This window comes from Bacillus rossius, chromosome 1 (assembly GCF_032445375.1).
Source record: "Bacillus rossius redtenbacheri isolate Brsri chromosome 1, Brsri_v3, whole genome shotgun sequence".
Lineage (NCBI taxonomy): Eukaryota > Metazoa > Arthropoda > Insecta > Phasmatodea > Bacillidae > Bacillus > Bacillus rossius.
The window spans coordinates 84,123,561-84,144,831 of record NC_086330.1 but is presented as its reverse complement, the minus strand read 5'-3'; the positions used below and the strand labels follow the sequence as shown (position 1 = coordinate 84,144,831).

The 21,271-nt window shown below is 38.1% G+C and overlaps 1 protein-coding gene across 1 annotated transcript in view; it reads left to right on the top strand.

Annotated features, from left to right (window-relative positions):
* LOC134538729 (serum response factor homolog) overlaps positions 1-20,771 on the top strand; it is a 155,562-nt gene extending 134,791 nt beyond the window's left edge. Inside the window, exons 4-6 of the mRNA XM_063380191.1 lie at positions 10,513-10,590; positions 13,757-13,870; positions 16,252-20,771. Coding sequence (XP_063236261.1) covers positions 10,513-10,590; positions 13,757-13,870; positions 16,252-16,373 — 314 coding nt within the window. The 3' untranslated portion in view covers positions 16,374-20,771. The remainder of the gene's footprint in view (positions 1-10,512; positions 10,591-13,756; positions 13,871-16,251) is intronic.
* Positions 20,772-21,271: the final 500 nt, after the last annotated feature.

The following is a 21,271-nucleotide window of genomic DNA, read 5'->3' as shown; positions in this document are numbered from 1 at the left end:
GTTAATCTGGAGGACTGTGGGCCAATTAGAGACCCTCGAATATAGAAGTATCGAGTTACGAGTCACCCAGTTGAGATGCCTCGCAAGTTAGCAGCCAATAAACAGGTGACGTTTGTTCGATTGTGCAGAGGATCGTGGAGTCTATCCTGGAGGTCATTGCACCCGCGAAATTTTTCAGTCCCTACTAATACAGGGTGTCTAAGAATGTCCCATTTTCAATGGTATATTATAACAGTTTAATTTAGACACTCTACACCAAATCATACATCAAATCGAAGGTAAACTAACCTAATTTTTCTTACCAAAGTTCAATATGTGAACCTTTAGTAATACAGCACACATCAACCAAAAGTTAAATTCTTCCCACACTTTGGTTAACAAGTCCGGAGTAATGTAAGCAATAATAGCCTCTTCAATTCTGAGTCTCAATTATGAAAAATCATTAGGTAGCAGCGAAACGTAGACACGATCTTTTATAAATCTCTAGAGACCGGAAAAATTCGCGGATTCATTTCACGATATGCTTGAATCCAAACAACTGTGCCTTTGTATTGCTTCTGTGATTGGCTACGAGTCAATAGCCAATGAGCAGGTGGCATTTGCCTGAGTATGTAGGGGGTTGTGGAGTCTATCCTAGAGGTCATCGAAAGCGCGAATTTTTCTAGTGTCTATAAATCTCCTAAGGAAAAAAAAAATCGCATGCCGTTATGTCGGGTGAACGCGGAGGCCAGCGAAAATGAGCTCCGTCGTCTCGAATTGCCTATACCATCGGCAGATGTTATTGCTACATGGGGCATCAAAGTTATAATTTAAATGAAACGTACGTTGAACTGAAACTACAGATTCACTCTTAGCAAATTGCTTAACACAAATTGCTTAACGCTCAGGAATAGCCATTTTGCGCAGGTTGCGCTGCAAGCTAGAAGACAACAAATCACTACTCGCGCATGCGATTATCTAAAACGGTTTGCGAAACTATTTAATTGTGACCTAGAACCAACATTATACGACGCTTACAGTTGATACTATTAAAATTTATAACTGTGATATTCTTTTATGAACATACTGTACATTACGTACAGGAGAAAAAACACCGATATAAATCTCCGAGAGATTGGCAGCACTTATTTGGGGAAATATTCTGACGGACGGATAAGGTAATGCAGCTGTTTTAAATCGTTTGGATAGATGCATGGTTGATCTGCGGAAAGTGTACCCGAGCACACTTGTTCCTTCTACTGCTGCGGTACTCGAGACGGAGACCATCAGACTCTGGTCGCGGGTTCGCTCGCCGAGCTGTGCCTTCGCGAGCAGCAGTTAACGCGCCGCGCCATAAAAAAAAGTCGCCCGAAAAAAAAAAAAGAAGCAATCTCGTTCGAGAGGCGCTTCAGAGCGCCGATTGGCACGGCGCGCCCAAATTTGGTAATATCGCGACCGGCGCCGGCGAATACCGGTCGCGCGCGTCGCGGCTTCTGGGACTTGTTCCCTGTTTCCCTCGGGTCTCGCGCGTCATGCCGCTGGTAGATCGCGCAGGGATTTGTTTGTTTGTTTGTTTGTTTGTTTGTTTAGGTTTGGCGCTCACAGGATCAGAACTTACGCGACGCGACAAATACCACACGATGCCTCGCGACATCTTAAGATGCTATGTACCGTTCCAGGTCAATATTTTATATTGTTACGAACGCGGGAGTTAAGACCGTGACGCGCGTCAGGTACCTGAGCGACTGGTGGCCCAGTACGGCCACTGACGTTATGCGCGCATACCTTCTGTGATTAGGATGGTCCGGTCTCACCACCCCTCTGCCCCCTCGCCCTCCTTTCTCGGTGCTTTCATATATCCCTTAATGGCCTGTTAATTCCGCGGGCTTACTGAGGCCACCGCGTGGAGTGGCGTGAATAAGCGCTACTGTTCTGAATGCTTCGAGCGTCGGTTTGGCCCGGGAGGACGCGACTCATCATAACCACTAAAATAATTTTAATGTGAATATATTATGCGGAAATATTTTATGTGAAAAAATGAAATTATATTTCTACAAATTAAAAAAATCACTGATCATTCATTTAATCATGTAACAAATATTACTGTGATTTAAATTTAAACATGTTAAAAAAAATCCAATAATATAATAATAGGTTTCAAAAATTTCATTCAGCAACTTCAGGTTAGAATTGTAAAGTTTGAGATAACTCAGACTAAAATTCAACTTTGATAGTGTGACATGATTCAAAACATATTTGAGGTTATTTGTCCGACTTTATTTGTTGGAGAAAATTGGAAGCCATTTTCTGTACAATACTGCCCCTCCAACTGTGTTGACAAGTATAGTTGGAGACAAATATTTGACAGTGTGACAGGGCCTTTAATGATTTCGGCTGCAAGTGCCGCTCAGTGCTGGCTAGGGCCTAGCTGCCGCGAGGTCCGGGCCTCACGATCAGTCCAGCTACCAGTTCGGTACTGACAATTGGGATTGAACTGAGGCCTTCTGCACCCACCATCAGTCCAGGTGCTCAGTTCAGACTGAACCGAAGCCTTCCCCACAAATGATCATTCTTGTAGTTGCTGTTGTATGCATCGTATAATATGGATGAATCTTTGGATGTCACAGTTGCAGTTACACTTTTAGTTAGAAAAAGGAGGGTAAAAAGTAACTAAATAACAAAGAGAATGAACAAATATGTCTGCCACTACACTCAGCTGATGGACTGGTGGTTTGGACTGGCGAGACGCTGTTCCCACACACGACAGTTCGGACTGAGGGTACTCGAGCCCACAGTCCCATTTGATGGGAATCCATCAGTTCTACAGTCAATCAGTTCCGACTGATCAGTCCACCGTCCTTGCTCACACACGGCAGTTCCGACTGTATATAGTACCGAATGATAAGTCTGGACTGATCGTGTGTGGGAGCCTTTTAACTTATCACAGTTCTCACAGTCAAGGAAAATATGGGAAGCAGGGAGAACTCATGAAATTGGAAAAGTGTCTTGAAAACCGGAAAATAACTGGGAAATTGTCAGTAAAAATATAAACAAGTAGCTATCAGTAATTTTCCATACATTGTATTCTCTCGATGTCTTGAAAAAAAACAAACCAAAAATACGTATTTTAATAATGAATTCATGCTCTTTTAATAACTGTATCCAATTTGTGCTACCATTTATTAAATGTTATTTTAAAACAATTCGTAACTCAAAAAAATATCTGATTAAGATCAATAAATAATGCATCACATAAAAATTTGATCGAACAAAAGTATTACTTTTTTTTTCTTCAGACTGGTAAATTATTTTGGTTAATGTAGGTAATGCTGATGTAAATGATAACAGTGCAAGTTCTAAATTTGTAAGAAAGATTTTTTTTATAATAAAATCTGCACATTTTTTGTAGTATACCTGTTATCTTGCCAAATAGAACAGCAGCAACAACAACAACAACAACAACAACAACAACAACAACAACAACAACAACGTACTAACAGTGGAACCAGGGGTTAATTTCAGTGGGAACGCAAGGGAACGGCGTTCCCTTACCTCCCAAGAGTGCCGGAACGCAAGGGAAACGCACTTAAAACTAAAAGTTTAAAAAACAATTACGTTGGATCAATATTATGGTCAGTGAAAGTAGTCAACAAGATGTTAATGGAGCAAAGGGTGAACTCAATTTAAATTCATGTTTTTATTTTCTTACATCATAATCAAGCACTTTAAAAAGTAATCACCATTAAAATATCAATTTTTTATAAAAATAATTGTAGTATTATGTCTGGATGGCCTAAAAACGCGGGTTTACAGTTATAATTTTCAAAACTTTTTCCCGGGGGAGGGCCCCCGGACCCTCCTCCTTCCTGGGGGGTATTCCAGACCCCCCGGTCTGAGCATCCCGCTTTAGAGTTCCCACACCTAAAACTTTAGAAATTAAGCACTGAGTGGAACTAAGAAGCTCCTCGCTAAAGGCGGCTCGCTTGCGCTTGCAAAATCGTGACTGTGAAATGGGGATGATAAACGTAAACGTCAATGGAAAACTTTCTGTATATTTAAAAAAAATTTCTGCTTATTGCATGCATACAGACTTAAATATGGGCTGCATACAACATACAAGCACCCTATCCAGAGATGACTTGTATCGGTTAAAACCCACGTGAAAAATTCTCAGGCTGCGCGGGCACCCCTGATATTATGTATGGTGTCTGAGTGTATTAAGGAAGTTACACTGTGTAGATATATTTTCATATGTGTTGGAAGAGACTAAAAATTTATAAAAGTTGTAGTTGGATTAAAAATAATGTGTATGTACATAGAGCAAACCTTCGTATTTATGACGTTCAATAAGTGTGTAAGATTACCTACACGCCAGTTCACTTCCTGTGCCAGAAGCGACGGGCACTTAAGCGTGTGTGTGTGAGCCCCAGGTGGACGGCGCATGTATTGAGCGCGGGCAGTAGCGAGCACGGCGCGCCGGGATTGGCCTGTGGAGCTCGCGGGGGGCGGATTCGCGCGGGCAGGCCCCGCCCACCTGTGCCTCGCTAGCCGGGGTAGGCGGGCGGATATTGGCGAGCAGTGGGCAGCCGCGGCGTACTGCCCGCGCTGAAAACATCGCTGTGAACTGCAGCGTTAGCGGCGCTATTTTGTGGCACCACGCACTTGTCCATACAAAAAAACGATACATTACGTTCATTGGCTGCAGCCACATTCTACCTTCTGTTCGGATTCCATGTGCTTGGGTGGTGTGGATTTTGGTAGTTCTCTTATTGGCTTATTGTATTTCATGTTCCCATGAGCCAACGAAAATGTTATTCATATGAATAATGATATCAATTTGAGGCTATACTAATTTATTTTTATTTATTTTATTTATTTATACATTTATTAAACGCCGGCCAACAGACGTAGTCCAAAATAGACTGGCGCTATACAAATATAAAACAAATACAAATGCAGACAACATAAATATGGAAAAAAGGATTTAAAAAAAAAGGAAAAACAAAGAAACAAAAAGGAAAAAAAATTAAATGTGGTGTAGACGCGGATTTTTAAGCAATCATAGATACATAGCAGTTAGAAAATACTACTACTAAAATTAATTAACACAAAGGAATTCACTACTAAATTTACGTTCACGATATATGTAACTTACTCATAAAGCATAATATATGGAAATCAATGATTTATATTACTACAATTAAATTGCAATAATTTTTACACGCTAATGTATTATAAATTCATTAATACTAATTTTATGAGGATTCATAAAAGGATCAAACGATATACTACAATTATTAATTAGTAGATGCTAGCGACACAATGCATGAGTAATTTATATGACTGTAGTGAGGTAAATATCTCGTTCCTGTGACTGTAGGCTGAAACTTTCAGGGACTTAGGCTATACTCTTTTACCTCTTTACAGTCATAATTTGAAGGAAAAAAAACTCTTCATGATAAAGCGCGCATCGAGGGCAGAACGTCCAGTTTTATAACAGTATATTTAATATTTTTGTAACTTTTCATGATAATTAAACTTTGCATCGTTTGAATGAAATCTTTCGAAGATTATTTTAAAAACGTTAGTCATTTGTATTTTTTTTTTTGTTTCCGTGATAAGATTTCCAAACTACAGAACCATATTCTTAATTTTGGTCTTATGAGAGCATAACATGGAATCACTGACGTTAGCTTATTTAGTTATGAACCTAATTAAAATGTAGTTTTGAAACCAGAAGCACTCCAAGGTAATATATTTCAGTAACACGCTTAATGTCAATATCATTCAGTGAATAAGTATACAAAGATTTATTTATTTTTCTCGTAAATGTAAATAATTTTTTTTTCATAGTTTAGTGACATGGCGTTAGTTTCGTCATTTTTATAGAAATTATGTCCATTTGCAGTTCTAAATGATTACTATAATTTGAAATAGTTTTATATAGTTTGAGATCATCAGCATACATTAAAACATGGGAGTAATATAAAACATCTACATAATCGTTTACAAATAGGTACGTTAAAAAGAAGAGGTGACGCAGTCCCACATGAGGAACTCCGTAAGTTCCACCTTGAGGTCTTCCCGAAACAAGATTCTTACTTACCAGTTAGATAAGCAATTGCTTATTCTTACCATTAAAAACCATCACATAAATAATTTGAAAACTAGGCAATGATATAGTAGCCTATCTAGACCAAACGCTTTGAGCTTTTGAATAATTAATGAAACTTGACAAGTGTCAAATGATTAATTTAAGAAATCAAAATATATTACATCATATTGTTTTCTACCTATTAGTAACATCATGTTAAATTTTATTCATAAAATTGAACAGGTTCGTGGTAGTATTTCTGATAGTTAATAATCCATGTTGTAGTTGTGTTAATAGGTATTTTTTTTATATTAAACAAAATATATTTACAAATATTTTTTTTCAAAAATTTTCGAAAATGAGCATAAGAGTAAGATTGGTCGATAACTAGCCATGTTATATTTGTCTCCTTTTTTATGAATTAGAATGAATGTAGCAATTTTCCAGAGATCAGGAAAGATTTCGGTAAAATCGTCACGTGCATAGTTATTTCGCGTTTCAACTTATTCGAAGGTTTTAAAAGTTTATTATTATTATTATTATAAGATGTGTGTTGCTCAGGCCCGTTCTACGACACGGAAACGGAGACGATCTCCCCGAACATTCGCTATCGCATTTTCTTCTTTCCCAGTTCACGGAGACGTAACGAATGGCAACTATTGATTGAGATCGAATTTCACGGTTACGAAATATTAATTTATCTAAAAGAAATTGAATGTCGAGATCATAACACGGTCAGGATTTACATATGTATTAAAAATAAACCACAGAGTAATGATATAGCACTAGATATTCTTGTACTGGCAGCCATTTTAAAAATATTTAGAATATAAACAAACATCATTACACCGAGGCCAAATACTCTGTTTCTATTGGTCTCACGGAGCAACGTAAACGAAAGAGCTGGGCACTGCCGAGCTAATCTGTATACAGGCCCGTGTTTCCATGCGTGGCTTTGTAGAACGGGCCTAAGGCCCGTTAAGAATTGTTTTAAGTACAAGAATATATATTGTTCTATTTTTACTTTGTTGGTTCTTTTTAATATTAATTTTAATTCTGCTCGTGCTGTGAGTTCGAAACTTTATATTTATATATTAGAATTTAATTATTATTTTGTAACCTTGAAATGCAATCTCATTGATCGCCACTTGTTACGTTTCGTGAATTGTGGAAGCAGTAAACGCGACAGTGAAATGTTCCGGGAGATCCGTTTCCGTGCCATTGCAGAACGGGCCTAACAGTTCCGTTACGTGGTCTGACCTCGGAGGTAAAGGCAGGCGAAGACTTGCAAGGAAAGGCACCGTCTCTTGCCCCGGTTCTTGGTCGGATTGTTGCGAACACGCTATCAGACGGTGCATCACCGGAGGGCTTTGGGTCCTATGGAAATGGAAAGTCCGAAATTTTGAAAAATATAGTTAGCTATTTTAACGTTTTTATGATGCCTTGAATAGTCATTATCAAAACTATCGAGCAGAATATTTTTCGTTATCTCTTCTTTTATTTCCCCCTAGGGGTGTAGGTGCCTCCCACAGTAACGCCTAACTGCATAGGCAATGGTACTGGCATTTGCCCCGTTAAGTACAGTGTGTTTAAGTCTGTATCATTTACTGTACGTGGTTATTTTACTGACACTGTTCCTGTCAATGAAAGCACATACACCACTCACAACTCACACGTTCAAGGCACAAGTCACCAGTAAAAACCAGTAGGCCTACCCCCGAAAACCTTCAACATCACTAAAAACTGCTTCAATTTTTGATTTTCACTAATGTAAGCGAGTGCCACGTGATCATAAAACTTATACATTATTATCGTTAGGTATATTGTGATAAAATAATTTGGTGCAGATTCTGAAGACGCCAGTCAAGTGCTAGCCTGGAGTAACCATGTTTTTTCATCTAAAGGTACGTTGACATAACTGTCGTTTCTTGTGTAACCTACTCTCGCCCCTGAGATACTGCGTTTCTTCGGCGTCAGTACTAAAATTCCACAAGTTCCTCATGGAAGATTGTGATGGATGTTTTCTCAGTATTCGCTCTTCCCTAGTTGTTTCTCCTGGTTGGTTTTACACAGTAAGCGTGTAACGCCCCATTCACGTAGAGGATGTATGGCGGCGACTCGCCTTCAGTGGTTGCGCTTCGTTGCAGCTTCCTGCGTGCATGACCCTCCATCTGGGCCGGGGCTGAAGGGAGGCGGCAGTGGTTCAGGCATATCAGGAGCCTAACTTCTCACTCCACCAGTGTTCCCACGGGAAGAAAAAGGATAGGGCAGGGGATTGAATCGGGCTGTGAGTTCGTGATTCTCTCACTTGCCATTCTCTTAACACTGTTCTGCCCCGTGCATGCTGTGCGGGTCGCTGGGTGCTGCTAACTCTAGCAGACTCGAACACAGGACCTCGGTCGCGAGTACCCGCCGCCCGGCGCACGACTAGTCGAGGACTGTACTCCCGCCAGTCTCCTAGCGACAGACCACCATCTCTGCGGGACTACTAACGTCGGCCCGTGACAACCATCCCTGGAGCTTGCTGACCACACTGGGACCGCGGCACCTATCTACTGGTCGGCTCGACGCTCGGCGAGAGAGAAGGCATTGCAAGGCGGTAGAAGGAGGGGAGGAGGCCGCGTCGGCAACTACACACCCTCCGGCGGTTTCCACAGACTTATTGTTTAATAAATTCTCTAATCTGAAATTATCTTACATGTAGGTACAATTAGTCGGCTGGACTACTGTCGCAGTAGCTCTAAAACCATGTAGGCTATCCCATAACTCTACTCCAATCCGATAACTTTTGTTAGGCCAAATTAATCACGTTTCTGAGTCAAAAACAAAAATTCGTTAAGTGTCGTTTTTGAGTTGAAGGCTTATTTATTTATTTATTTATTTAGTTTTTAAATCCTCGCCTTGTACCAAATCATTAGATATTGTGACTAAACATTTTTGCTGCGCAATCATAAATAACCATACTTAATAACAATCCAAAATAAAATCATACATGCTCTCCTCTTAGGGGAAAAATATGTGTAAGACTTTCCAAAAAAATTTTAATCCTGTAAATTTCACTAGTCACTCTGTAATTATTATTTTTTGCTTACCTAGCAAGTTATTTGAAAGGATGGGTAATTAAAGCAAATAACTTGCTAAGTTAGCAAAAAAAATAATGCGAGTAATCAAATTTACCTGATTAAAAATTGTTGCCGCATAAGCCATGCGAAAAAATCCCTCCCCCCTCGTCCCCAAAGTATGTCATGTTTGTTTTTATTTTGAATTGTTTATCAATAGTATAGGCCATATCATCTCAGTCTTGTAATTGGCACTCATGTGATGTGCGGTGAACGGGAAAAAGAGAGGCTGCCTGGGAAAGTGATGGAGTTGAAGTATACTGGAAGAAGACTGCAATGAGTGCGGGAGAGAGGAGAAGAATGGAACAGAGTGAAGGAGGAGGAATGGTGGAGAGACAGAGGCGATGGAGGCATTTTACTTTCCTGACCCGGCCACAGGCTGGAAGCAGATGATGATGTAGCTAATAATTTGGTGCTGGGTGGTAATTAAAAAAAAATTCTTTAACTCGTAAACTATGGACTTTTTTTATTTTTATTAATTGGCATATTAGCTGTTCTCGGCTTGTCGTTGAGTTGTGGGACAGCCTGTATAAAATGTGGTAAGATATATCTCTCACCTACCCCTCCCCTCCGCTCATTGCCGACATCCCCTCTAGTCGTCCCTGGAGACCAAGTGTCTGTCTCATTCGCCGTGTTGGTTGTGGCCTCCGTGTCACTGTTATACGAGGGCTTTTCCTCTACATTCATCACGATAGCTCTATCGTATTTGGTGTTCCGTCTTCAATTTTCTCAATATGTACCAATATAATTTAATCTTTATTTAAGAGCCGTATAAAGTCACGCAAGCGTTCATAATTATCACTTTACGTGACCTTTCACAGCTCGAAAGTAACCTTTTTGTAAATAGAGTTTTGTAGTAAATGAGCTAACAGTAAAGACAATACAATGAGATATGTGGTGATATACACAGAATGAGTCTGAATACGACCGAGAATCTGCGGCTACAGGTTCAACACGGCAGAATGAGTTGAAAACATTTATACGACTTACGCTTCCCAAGGCTGGTGTTTGCCTTTGAAAAATAGAACCGACCAACATTTTTATCGTAAATAATAGTGTCTCTATCTACACTCCCCAAAAGTATGTGGAAAATGATGGTGTTACCCACAAGTGATTTCAGTGAAAAGATTCTCGATGGTTGTAGTAATTGATTCAGTTAAACATAATCCAGACGCCCGGTGTATCTTAAATACCTGCAGGCGAAGTTGTCGGTGGAATTGAGACTGAACCCTTGTAACAAGTAGTTGGTATCGCAGTACCGGTGCCCTTGCAGTGCGGACACCAGGAGGCTGGTGTTGAGGGGTGGGCTGTGTGTTGCAGGCGGCGTGGCGGACGTCTCCAAGGACACCAAGCAGGCCCCCAGCCCGGGCCCCGCCCCGCAGCCGCAGCTCGTCTCAGGTGAGACCAGTGGACTGTTCCTGCTCGCTGTCGACAAGGCGGCAAGCTATAACTAGAGACCGAAAAAATTCGCGAATTCATTTCGCGATAGGCTAAAATGTAAATAGTTATACCTCAGTGCTGCTTCTGCTATTGGCTCACAACTCACCTGGAGGACTTTGGGCCAGTGAGAAACACCCAACCAAAGCTTTATACGAATCACAGGCTGCTACGTTGGGACGTCTCACAAGACAGCAGCCAATGGGTGGGTGACATTTGACCGAGCGTACGTAGAACTATGGAGTTCATCGAATCCGCGAATTTTTCCGGTCCCTAGCTATAACACACACACTCAAACTCACCTACACACTTACATATACACACTACACACTTACATACACACACTACACACATACATACACACACTACACACATACACCACACATACACCACACATACACCACACACACCACACACACAGCACACACACACCACACACACACCACACACACACCACACACACACCACACACACACCACACACTCACCCTCTCACACTCACACTCACGCACTCTTTACAAACAAATCGGCCTGGAAGACAGTTATGATAACAGACTACAAAGAGAGAGAAAAAATATATCTATAATATATTTTGTTTCATCTTATATAGGAAGGAGGCTTTGTTTTCGTTTGCGACAGAATGTTAATATCCTGATAATGGAAAGTCTACCGGTCACGATAGGTGAATGTTGTGTATAATGTTTGTGTGTAATTTTTTTATCAATTTTTTTTTTCCAGTTTGTTTGAAATATTAATTAAATGACCCGTAAGTACAAAGGTTCTAAATCTTATGCAAGAAACAGTGGTGCGTATCACTGAATATGCAGAAAATAAATAAAGTATCTTAAAAATAGTTGTTGCATGACGTATTAAATATACATTTAGTCAGATTTGGTTCAGGGTTATTCATATGAGAGCATATTTGTTAAGCTCATTGATTTGTGTCACTTGTTTATTTTATTTATTTGTTTAAAAATGCAAGTCACGTAAAATGCAATATGCTTAATGTTTCCAGGAAATCATGGAATACCATCACGAATCATGTGCTCAAAAGGAGAAAGAAAATCTGTTAGTAGTTCAGTATTACATTAATTGTTAAGTTTTGAAAATGAAATTTTATAATTTTTTCAAAAGGTGCAAAGTGATAAAAAATTATTTTTTATTGAGAGAAAAAATTTAAAGATGTTTCTTAAAATCCTGTTAAAAATCACTTTGTGTTGTCTCTTTATGCATCATTATATTCTCTAAGGTTTGCAGTCTTTTGATTTTTTAAATAGTGAGAGTTTTGAAGAGTTGTGCATTAAGTAATAGGGAGGAAGCCCGTCAAAATTCTCTCGACGGCCGTGCAAATATGTTAATAGCTACATTTTTAAAACCCACTTGATTTTAAGGAACTATCGAAAATAAGTAAAATTCTTGATTGCCATTCTTGTCTTACTGCCCTGCACTCTCCTCACTAGTCCAACACAGCTCTTTCCACGACATAGCTAGTGGCCTTGCTAGAGAAACACAGGCCAATGCCCTGCAAAGGCTGATGCGGTTTTATCACAAGTCAGAAAAGCCCATTATTCTTAAACATAAAAGTAACATTACAGTAAGCTACCAGGCTTACCGCATATAGGAAAAACCTAGAAATCATGGCACACTCAAGGAACTAAGATGTCTTTAAAACCTTGAAAACACACGGGGAAATAGACAAAATGTTAGTTTACTAAATTGTTCTAGTAATTTGTAATACTGGTGTGTTCCTTTAATGAGTAAAAAAAGTTGGTTGGCTATTATAATAAAAAAAAAATTCACGTGTGATTGAAAACCCGTCCGCTTTCTTCATCAACGTAAGAGAAAACACTTAATGAATAAACTGTGTGCTGATTGAATGATTTGAGCCCGACCAAATGTCAGTAGTCATTCACCATCACAACTGATGTTTTTTTTTGCCAAAGTTTGTATTACATATAGGCAACATAGGTTGCTTAACATTAATGGACAAGGCAGCAGTAGAAACTGCGTATTGCATGAGAAAGATTTTATGGTGAGTTTAACATGCTATTTTTGGTTGAGATGTGTTTCAGTAAGCATTTGCAGTTTGATGTAGGTATTATGTTAGCTTACAGGATTGATTGATGAGACAGATAAATGTTTGGTTGGACTGGGAAAACACAGAAAATTCAGGGAAACTGTTTAGAGTAAGAGTGTCGAAACCCTATCTATGTTGGATGATATTATGAATAACTTATTAAACTATTGAAGAGGGATATCCAGAATTATTATAGAGCCAAAAACTTGTAAATATTGGAATCCATGCTTCTGGCAAGAAATATTAGAGTTAAATGATTATTTGTCACCTTTGCAGAGCACGTGGATGGCATGAAAGAGGTCAGTTGTCAGGAGTATCACCTTCAAGCGATGAGAAGTTGAAATGGACAACGTTGTGTTCTCTGGCTGCCTGCACCAGTCACGTACACAACCCACACTCTTTCACGTGGAAATGACAAAGAATGCGAGCTTTTTTTTTTTTTTTTTTTTTTTTAAAGATCAAGTCAAATCCTATATAATTCATAATAAATGAAACGTACATTGGTACGTTAGCTGGAAGAATGTCAGTCCTCAGCCGGATGATTCCAAATATAAATGTTAAAAATCTTTTAAAACCAACTAACTATTAACGTATTTAAAAGTACGTAGAACTTTAATTTTAATTTAACTAAAGAATATTAGCTCTTTAAAACACGTTAAAAAATGTTTAAATTACTAATTGTATCTAGCCTTTCAAAACTACAATCAACTTAAACATAACATAAAAACAGATTAAAACAAGTAATATAAACCTGTTAAGTATGGTACCTATCTAAATAATAATAAAAAAATACTATAAAGATTTTACTTTAAAACTTTATAAGAAAACGTGACAAAAGAATATTAGTGTTAAATTCAAATGCACACTGGTGACATTGGTCACATGGTCAAAAGCAGAGTGAAACGGCTCTGTCGTATGCAGAAAAGCTGAGTACTGGGTGACTTATTTTCAACTTGTGTTGGGATTGTTGGTGAGGTGGTTCCCTCAGTCGCCTGAACTACTTGTCCCTCAAGCTCGTCCCTTTTGCACCCAGACCTCGCTCGTGTTGCAGGCAGCCTGATGGGGCCGCCGTACCCTCGCGTCATGTACCAGACGGCCCAGGGCATGGTGTATGCCGCGCCCACACCCGCGCTGCCCAACGGGGTTATCTTCAGCCTGGCCCAAGGTAACCGACACTCTCTGCCTGTCCTCTCAATCTAGTAAGATGACCAGTGGCGGATCCAGGATTTTGGTTTGGGAGGGGCTTGACCCAGCTGAGGCTAGGCTTTATCAAGGCAAACACTAAAACAATAGTGGACCCAGATGCTTTTGGAGGGGGCTTGAGCCCCTTAGACCCCCCCCCCCTCTGGATCCGCTACTGTATATGACCTACACTTACAAGATTCAGCCACTGTACTGGTGATATTATGCAAACAGCTGGTTATGCAATATTTTCTCAATTTTGTAACAATAATTGTAAAAATAAGATTGTATAGAACGCTATTTTTTTGACGTGATAACGTCTTATAAATCGATGGACGCCGGCTGCACGCACGTAAAAGCATGACTCATTGTCACGTTCCGCCTGAGCCGAGCGTGCAAGCGAGAGCGCGGAGCAAGCGATAGAGAGGCAGGATCGGCTTGTGACGCATCTATCTCTCTTCCACTCCATCGGCCGATGCGTCCGAGTAGAAGAGAGACAGCGGCAGCACACAACCTACACGTGAACTGTTTTGTCAACTGTTTATAAAGTGAAGTGAAAAGTTAATGTGGTTTCCATTGTTTATTACAACAACAATGGCTGCAAATAGGTAATTAATTCTTGCATTTTAAGAATTTTATTAGCGATATAATCTCATATATTTGTTCTTTGATTATTAAAAAAAAGTAGCATCGGTCGGCTAGTGCAGTAATAATAGGTTATGTTACAATTTTGACTAAAAAATTATTATCTCATATAAACGATCGTATAAAAAGTCAACTGCTTTTATTTAGTATTCAATTTAAAAAAATTGTAATTTTCAATTAACTCCTTTGTATTACATATACAAAATAATGATAATTCAGTGATAATAATTCAGTTCATAAATTCATAAAAGTATGAAATTTTTCATCAATGTTTTCTTATGACGTTATCACGTAAAATTATCGTCCGTAAACCGACTTTACAGACAACTCTTTTTTTTTTTTTTTTTTTTTAAAGAATATTAAGTAATGCCAATATTTACTGAACATATTATGAGCGACTCATTAACTGACAATTAGTTTCAAATGGAAGATTTTGCATTTGTATGTGTGGTTGCTTAGTAACAAAGTTTGTAAAAAAAAATATATTGGTTTTCTGTAAAGTCGGTTTACGGACGATAGTTTAACGTGACGTCATAACAAAATATTGATGAAATGATTTCATACTTTTATGAATAAAATTGAATCATTTTTATTTTTATAATAAAAGAATAAATACTTGAAATTATACTAGTAATCAGATTTTTTAAATGCAAGAATAATTAACCTTTATTGCCGAAATTGTTGTTGTAATAAGCAATGAAAACCACATTAACTTTTCTTTTAAATATATAATTATGAACAAGTTTTCATATAAATAAACTGTAATCAAATATCTAACATAATCTATTATTACTGCACTCGCCGACAGATGCTACTTTTTTTAATAATAAAAGAATAAATACTTGAAATTATACTAGTAATCAGATTTTTAAAATGCAATAATAATTAACCTTTATTGCCGAAATTGTTGTTGTAATAAGCAATGAAAACCATATTAACTTTTCACTTCACTTTATAAACAGTCGACGAAACAGTTCACGTATAGATGTAAGTTGTGTGCTGCCGCTGTCTTTCTTCTCCTCGGACGCATAGGCCAATCGAGTTGAAGAGAGATAGATGCGGCGCAAGCGTACAATGAGGGTAACGGGACACAGCGTAACGGAATAATGTGCGTAACGGAACAATGTGCGTAACGGGACACTTTTTTGTGCGTGCAGCCGGCGTTCATCGATTTATTAGAAGTTGTCACGTCAAAAAAAATTCCCTGCAGTCCCATGTTTTTAAACTTTGTGAGAGGCCTGCTATGTTGTTGATGTGGGGTCCAGCTAGTGACGGTGTGGGGCACCAGCTTGGATGGTGTAAGGGGCCAGCTGGTGATTGTGTGAAGGTAAATTGGTGGTGGTGTGAGGGCCAGTTGGTGGTGTGAGGGCCAGTTGGTGGTGGTGTGAGGGCCAGTTGGTGGTGGTGTGAGGGCCAGTTGGTGGTGGTGTGAGGACCAGTTGGTGGTGTGAGGGCCAGTTGGTGGTGGTGTGAGGGCCAGTTGGTGGTGGTGTGAGGGCCAGCTGCTGATGGTGTGGGGGTCCAGCTTGGATAGTGTGGGGGTCCTGCTGGTGATGGTGTGGGGGTCCAGCTGGTGATTGTGTGGGGGACCAGCTGATGATAGTGTGGGGACCAGCTGGTGATGGTATGGAGGCCAGTTGGGGATGCCAGCTAGTGATGGTGTGTTGGTCCAGCTGGTGATGGTGTGGGGTCCAGCTGGTAACAGTGGTGTGTGCGCAGGCACGAGTGGTACGTCCGGCAGCACGCCTGGACATCCCCAGTACGTAACCATCCCCTTCCCTGTGGCCATCACGGCAGCCAAGCACCAGGTGGCGGCTGACCTCAGCGTGGGCCGCAAGTGACATCCACCAACCTCCAGCTCGAGTACCGACACAAGCGGTCTAGCCGGGAGATGTTTCAACAGCAGACATCATCCAGTCTTCAAGAGCACTTGTTACTTTTTTATACCTGTGGATATTGAATCCGCTATTTGTTTCACTGATGGCCTGAAAGTGAACATTTGGTAGAGTAACAACATCTTTGGGTGTTTGCAGTCCTCGTAGGCTTCCTTGGAATTGCTCTGCTTGCGAGGTACTAGTTATGCCATCACAGCCAAGTGGGGCTGATATTGGACACGTATAATTATAAAATAGAACATATATTTTTATTTTATTTTGAGGCTGTTCAACTCTCAATCAATATTTTGGTTGTTATGCCCACCATCAAAGTTATATTTTGAAATGCAAAAACATTTTGAATACTTGTATTCTGGGTCTCTAACTTTGTACAAACACAGTTTTAGGTGCAATTATGATTTGTTACAAAGTTTTTCTCAAGAATATTATTCTAAATATTTTAAGATTATGATATAATGACAGATGCCAAGAATGTTGAGATGTGTATTTTAATTTTATTCGTTTGACTAAACAGAAACCCTATATTTGACATTATGTACTTTACAATCAGATTGCCTTTAGGAATTTGATGTATGATAGATTAATGTCTAAAATTAGGTTAAAAGCTGGTTATATATTTTTTAATAGGTTTTAGTATTTTTTTAATCTCCTCTCACTCTCTACTATTATGTAACTTTAAACTAAGTTTTTATGCCCTAAAAATACTCAAGAATTAATTTATATTAATTAAGTATTCATGCTAATATAATTAGTATACTAAAGTTTCTTGCAATACTAGGTTACCAACCAAACAGAAATTTGTCTTGTACATTTCAGTTTGGTTCAGTTTGGTATGATGTGTGCAAGCTTGGCACTTAAATGTGAATTTTAAATGCATAAGTCTCCTTAAGGCACTAACTTTGAAGTGAAAAAAATTACTGAGAAATACACTTTCATTCAGAAGTTGAATGTCAGGTCATGTCTGAATCCACCAATTTTTTTAAAAGAATTGCGATAAACCATCTTTTATATGCATTACCATCTTTTTATGCATTATATTAACTATAATAATGTCATATTATAAATACTAAAAAAAATATTTATATGTGGTATGTATGCCTGCATTGTAAACATGAAAAAAATATTTTAAAGTACAAAAATACTTTATTAATTTTTTTTTATAAAGTTACTTGAGTAGCTTAACCCACATTTTTGTGTTGTAAGGAAAATGATCAATGAGAAATCATTTTTCCCGCAGTGATGTGGGTTTCCCGTAGCTTCAAGCCATATTTCCTAATTTCGTTGGCAACAAAAGTAGTTTGCATGGAAAGACTTGCTTCACCCTGACCTTGTCTCTCTAATTGTCAATCTTATTCAAGATCTCGGCTGACAAAATAACGTTTAAGAACTAGTTAGGTGCGTGGTAACTCAACCAGTATTTAATTTTGGTGTGGATGTGATGTTTATTATAGTTGTTGAAGCCTTGTCTTGCCTCCAGTCATCTGTTTCTTTGTTGGAGCTGTTCTATTTAATTAGTTTGAAACAAAGCATTTGATCTTCTCACCGTTTACCTCTGGGAATAATAAATTTCTCGGCACGTCAACCATTAGCTTAGTCGTCGGTTGTTGCGTGGTGTAATTTTATACAATTTGTCTGTTGGGGAAGATTGCTTCTGTTGTGCAATTGCATTGTTGTGTGAGCAGTGCCAACGAAACAAGCATTCAGGACATTCTCAAAGAATCTCAAAGAATAACGTTGTTGTTTTTCAATAATAAATTTATATTTCATGAAGAGTGTGTTTATATGAAAAGTACTTGTGTTGTGTACGAGATGAAGAAGGAAATAAACTTTACTCATGGATACAGATAAATCTTGCGAGTTCATACAAACCAAACACATTGCTGTGGCTCGAAGTCTTTACACATTGCTGTGACTCAAAAGTCTTTTCAGGTGCAAATATTTTAGATCTATTTAATTAAACAGGAATAATATCCTCCTCAATCTTAATGCTGGCAGGTTTAGTGGAAATAACATACTAACTCACTTTACGGAAGAAGGTTACGAAAATGTCCTGTTTTCTGAGCCAATCAAATTCGCTCCCTGGCTGTGTAAAGCGAGTTGGCACACCTGTTAATGTACCATGTTAGGTGGAGACAATGTGCATAACAGATGTGAACTCTGTTTTATTGCCAGACTATTGTGGGTTTTTGTGGCGTTTCTTTACGATTGTAGAAATGGGTGACCAAAGAGTCGTTCGATTGATATATGTAAATACTAATTACTGTTTTTATTTTATCGTAATATATACAAATAAATTTACTATTTATTGTATAAAACAGAGCTTTCCTGCATTGGATAAGATTTATTTAGACTATGAATACAGTTATTTTTAAATTTAAAAATAAAGTATTTTCCTTAAATAAGGATTTTCTTTAAGTGAAATATTTAAGCTGGATTTTATGTTACTAGATACTAACTTTAAGTTTCTACTGTTATGTGTTTCAGAAGAATTCTGGAAATTATGATGCAATAAATTTGATGGAATAAATTTAATGAAATGGTGTACCCTGATATAATATTCAGAGTGTTTACTGAATAGAAAGTTAGGAAGTATTCATTTTAACCCTGCAAAGATATCACTGAGTGATATGAATGTTTGACCAGTCCTGAGCATGAAAATGGCTCACTGCTAGCAACTCTTTTTACTCCAAATCTGTAGCAGAATATGAACATATCTGGGGCTATACATATGGAGGGAGAAGTTATTTTCAAATACAAGAACTTATTTTACAAATATCAGTACATAGGTACTACATGAATTTTTACACACTTGTAAAAAACACTTTGTTCTACCATTGTGGCCAGTAACTTTCGTAAATGTTATTTTAATTTCAGTTAACTTTCTCTGTAGCAATACTACCCATTTTTATTTTCAGTAAATATTATAAAAGCACGTGTTGAAGCAGTAATATTTTTTTTAAATATCAGTTAAATATGCATTTTTTTTTAAATTTTACTTGTGTGTGTTTGCTTTGCAAAACATTGTGAGCTGAATTTTCTATGAAACAAAAGTACATCTGTGATCCTGCAACAAGGCAAAACGTTTCTGTTAGTTGTCACAAAAGACAGTGAACCAGTTTATGAGGTTAATGTTACTTTTATGGAATTAATTTTCATTCTACAAGTTTAAAGTTATTTTTCATCTACATCAAATAATTTTACATGGAAAAGCTTTGAGCAGCTAAATGTCCTGATTTATAACTGGCTACAAACCATTTATATGTGCTTTCAATATAAATAATACATTCAGAGTTATGACTAGGATTGTGTTTGAAATCATGGCATTACACATTTAACTTCAGTTCGTAATGGTCTTGTATTTTCTCACACAAAAAGGATCATGGAGCAAGTTCGTAGAGCAGAGTGCAGGAGAGAGCATGCTGGTGGGGGAGAGCGTGGGAATAGTCACAACTCCTGTCTCTTGAGCTTCACATGTCAGTCAGCCTTTGCCTCTATTGCAGTAGAAACAAACTTAGCCATTCAGTGTTTGGCTTATGTGAGCACCACTATATTATTTAAAGCGCTGAACTTTCTTCTTGCTAGCTGATAAAGCAACTGTTATTCTTTTGCAAAACATTCTTTTGCAAAACATTCTTTTAATTTTATGAAATATTTTTAACTGTGCAGTACATAAAATTCTCAAAAAAAAACAAGCAGATGAAGCCAAAAATTTGCCACAATTCTAAATGTCACTTGTTTGCATGATTACTTATAAAACTCCAAATTCTCAGCCCTAATCTAAGTGCACACACTTCAGATGCCCCGAGTGCTTTGCATTGTGCAATAAAGTGGGTGCTCCATCGACATAATCCTTTAGTACATAACTGTGAAACTATTTATTTAGAGCTGAAATTTTTTTCATAACATTGGGCACAACTCTCTGAAGTTGGTGAGGGTGACCACCGAGCGATTGTTCTGTTTCAGCACAATGTACTAGTGTTTCCATAGACCTATGTAGAAATATTTATTTTTCTATCAAAACTGTTAAGTGAATAGCTGCAAATGTTTTCAAAACAAAATTGTGTCATTCATTATGTATGTGTAGACAAACTTACGAGGGCTTGCTGGCAATTTTTTTTCTTTTTATATTACTGTTATGTTTAGCAAATTGCAACTTTATGGTCTTCTAATCCACATTTTGAAGCATAATGTGAACATGTAATATCGGAATATATTGTAGATTCCTGTTTCTGGCCGTTACTTTCCTCTTTTACGCTTGCTTGATGGTATTAACACTTTGTTGTACATTGTAAACAGTTTGTACTCCTGAGTGCCATAGAATAAACAATTTTTTTTCATTTCCAATGTTTATTTGCTTATTTACCAACCTGTGTTCCCTACACTGTGGCGAGTCACATCACAACTCTTGGGATCGACTGAATGTGGACGGGGAACAACATAAGCTTGGAAGATGCTGCAGATCCACAGTTGCTATCTGTCAAGGTTCGTAGGTTGTGTGTAGACAGCCCGATTCTTTGCTGTGACATCACTGGCAGTTCGACCCCTTCTTGCTTGAAGGTTAACCTCTTTGCATTGTAATGCACTTAAATATGCTTGGGAATTACTTCAAACAGTGTTTATTATTATTAATACCTTGAATTACGCAGAGCATGCTGTAAATATTTCTATTGCACTACTTACTTGTTTGATTAAAATCTCTGTAACGTTACTGTAGGATTTATTTATTTTTTTTACTTTTTCATCTTAATGATTTTATTAATGCACTGATGTAAAACATGAAAAATACTTCATTAACGTTTTTCTTCTTACATTTGTTACCTCCTGTCCGGAATTGAGGGACGGGA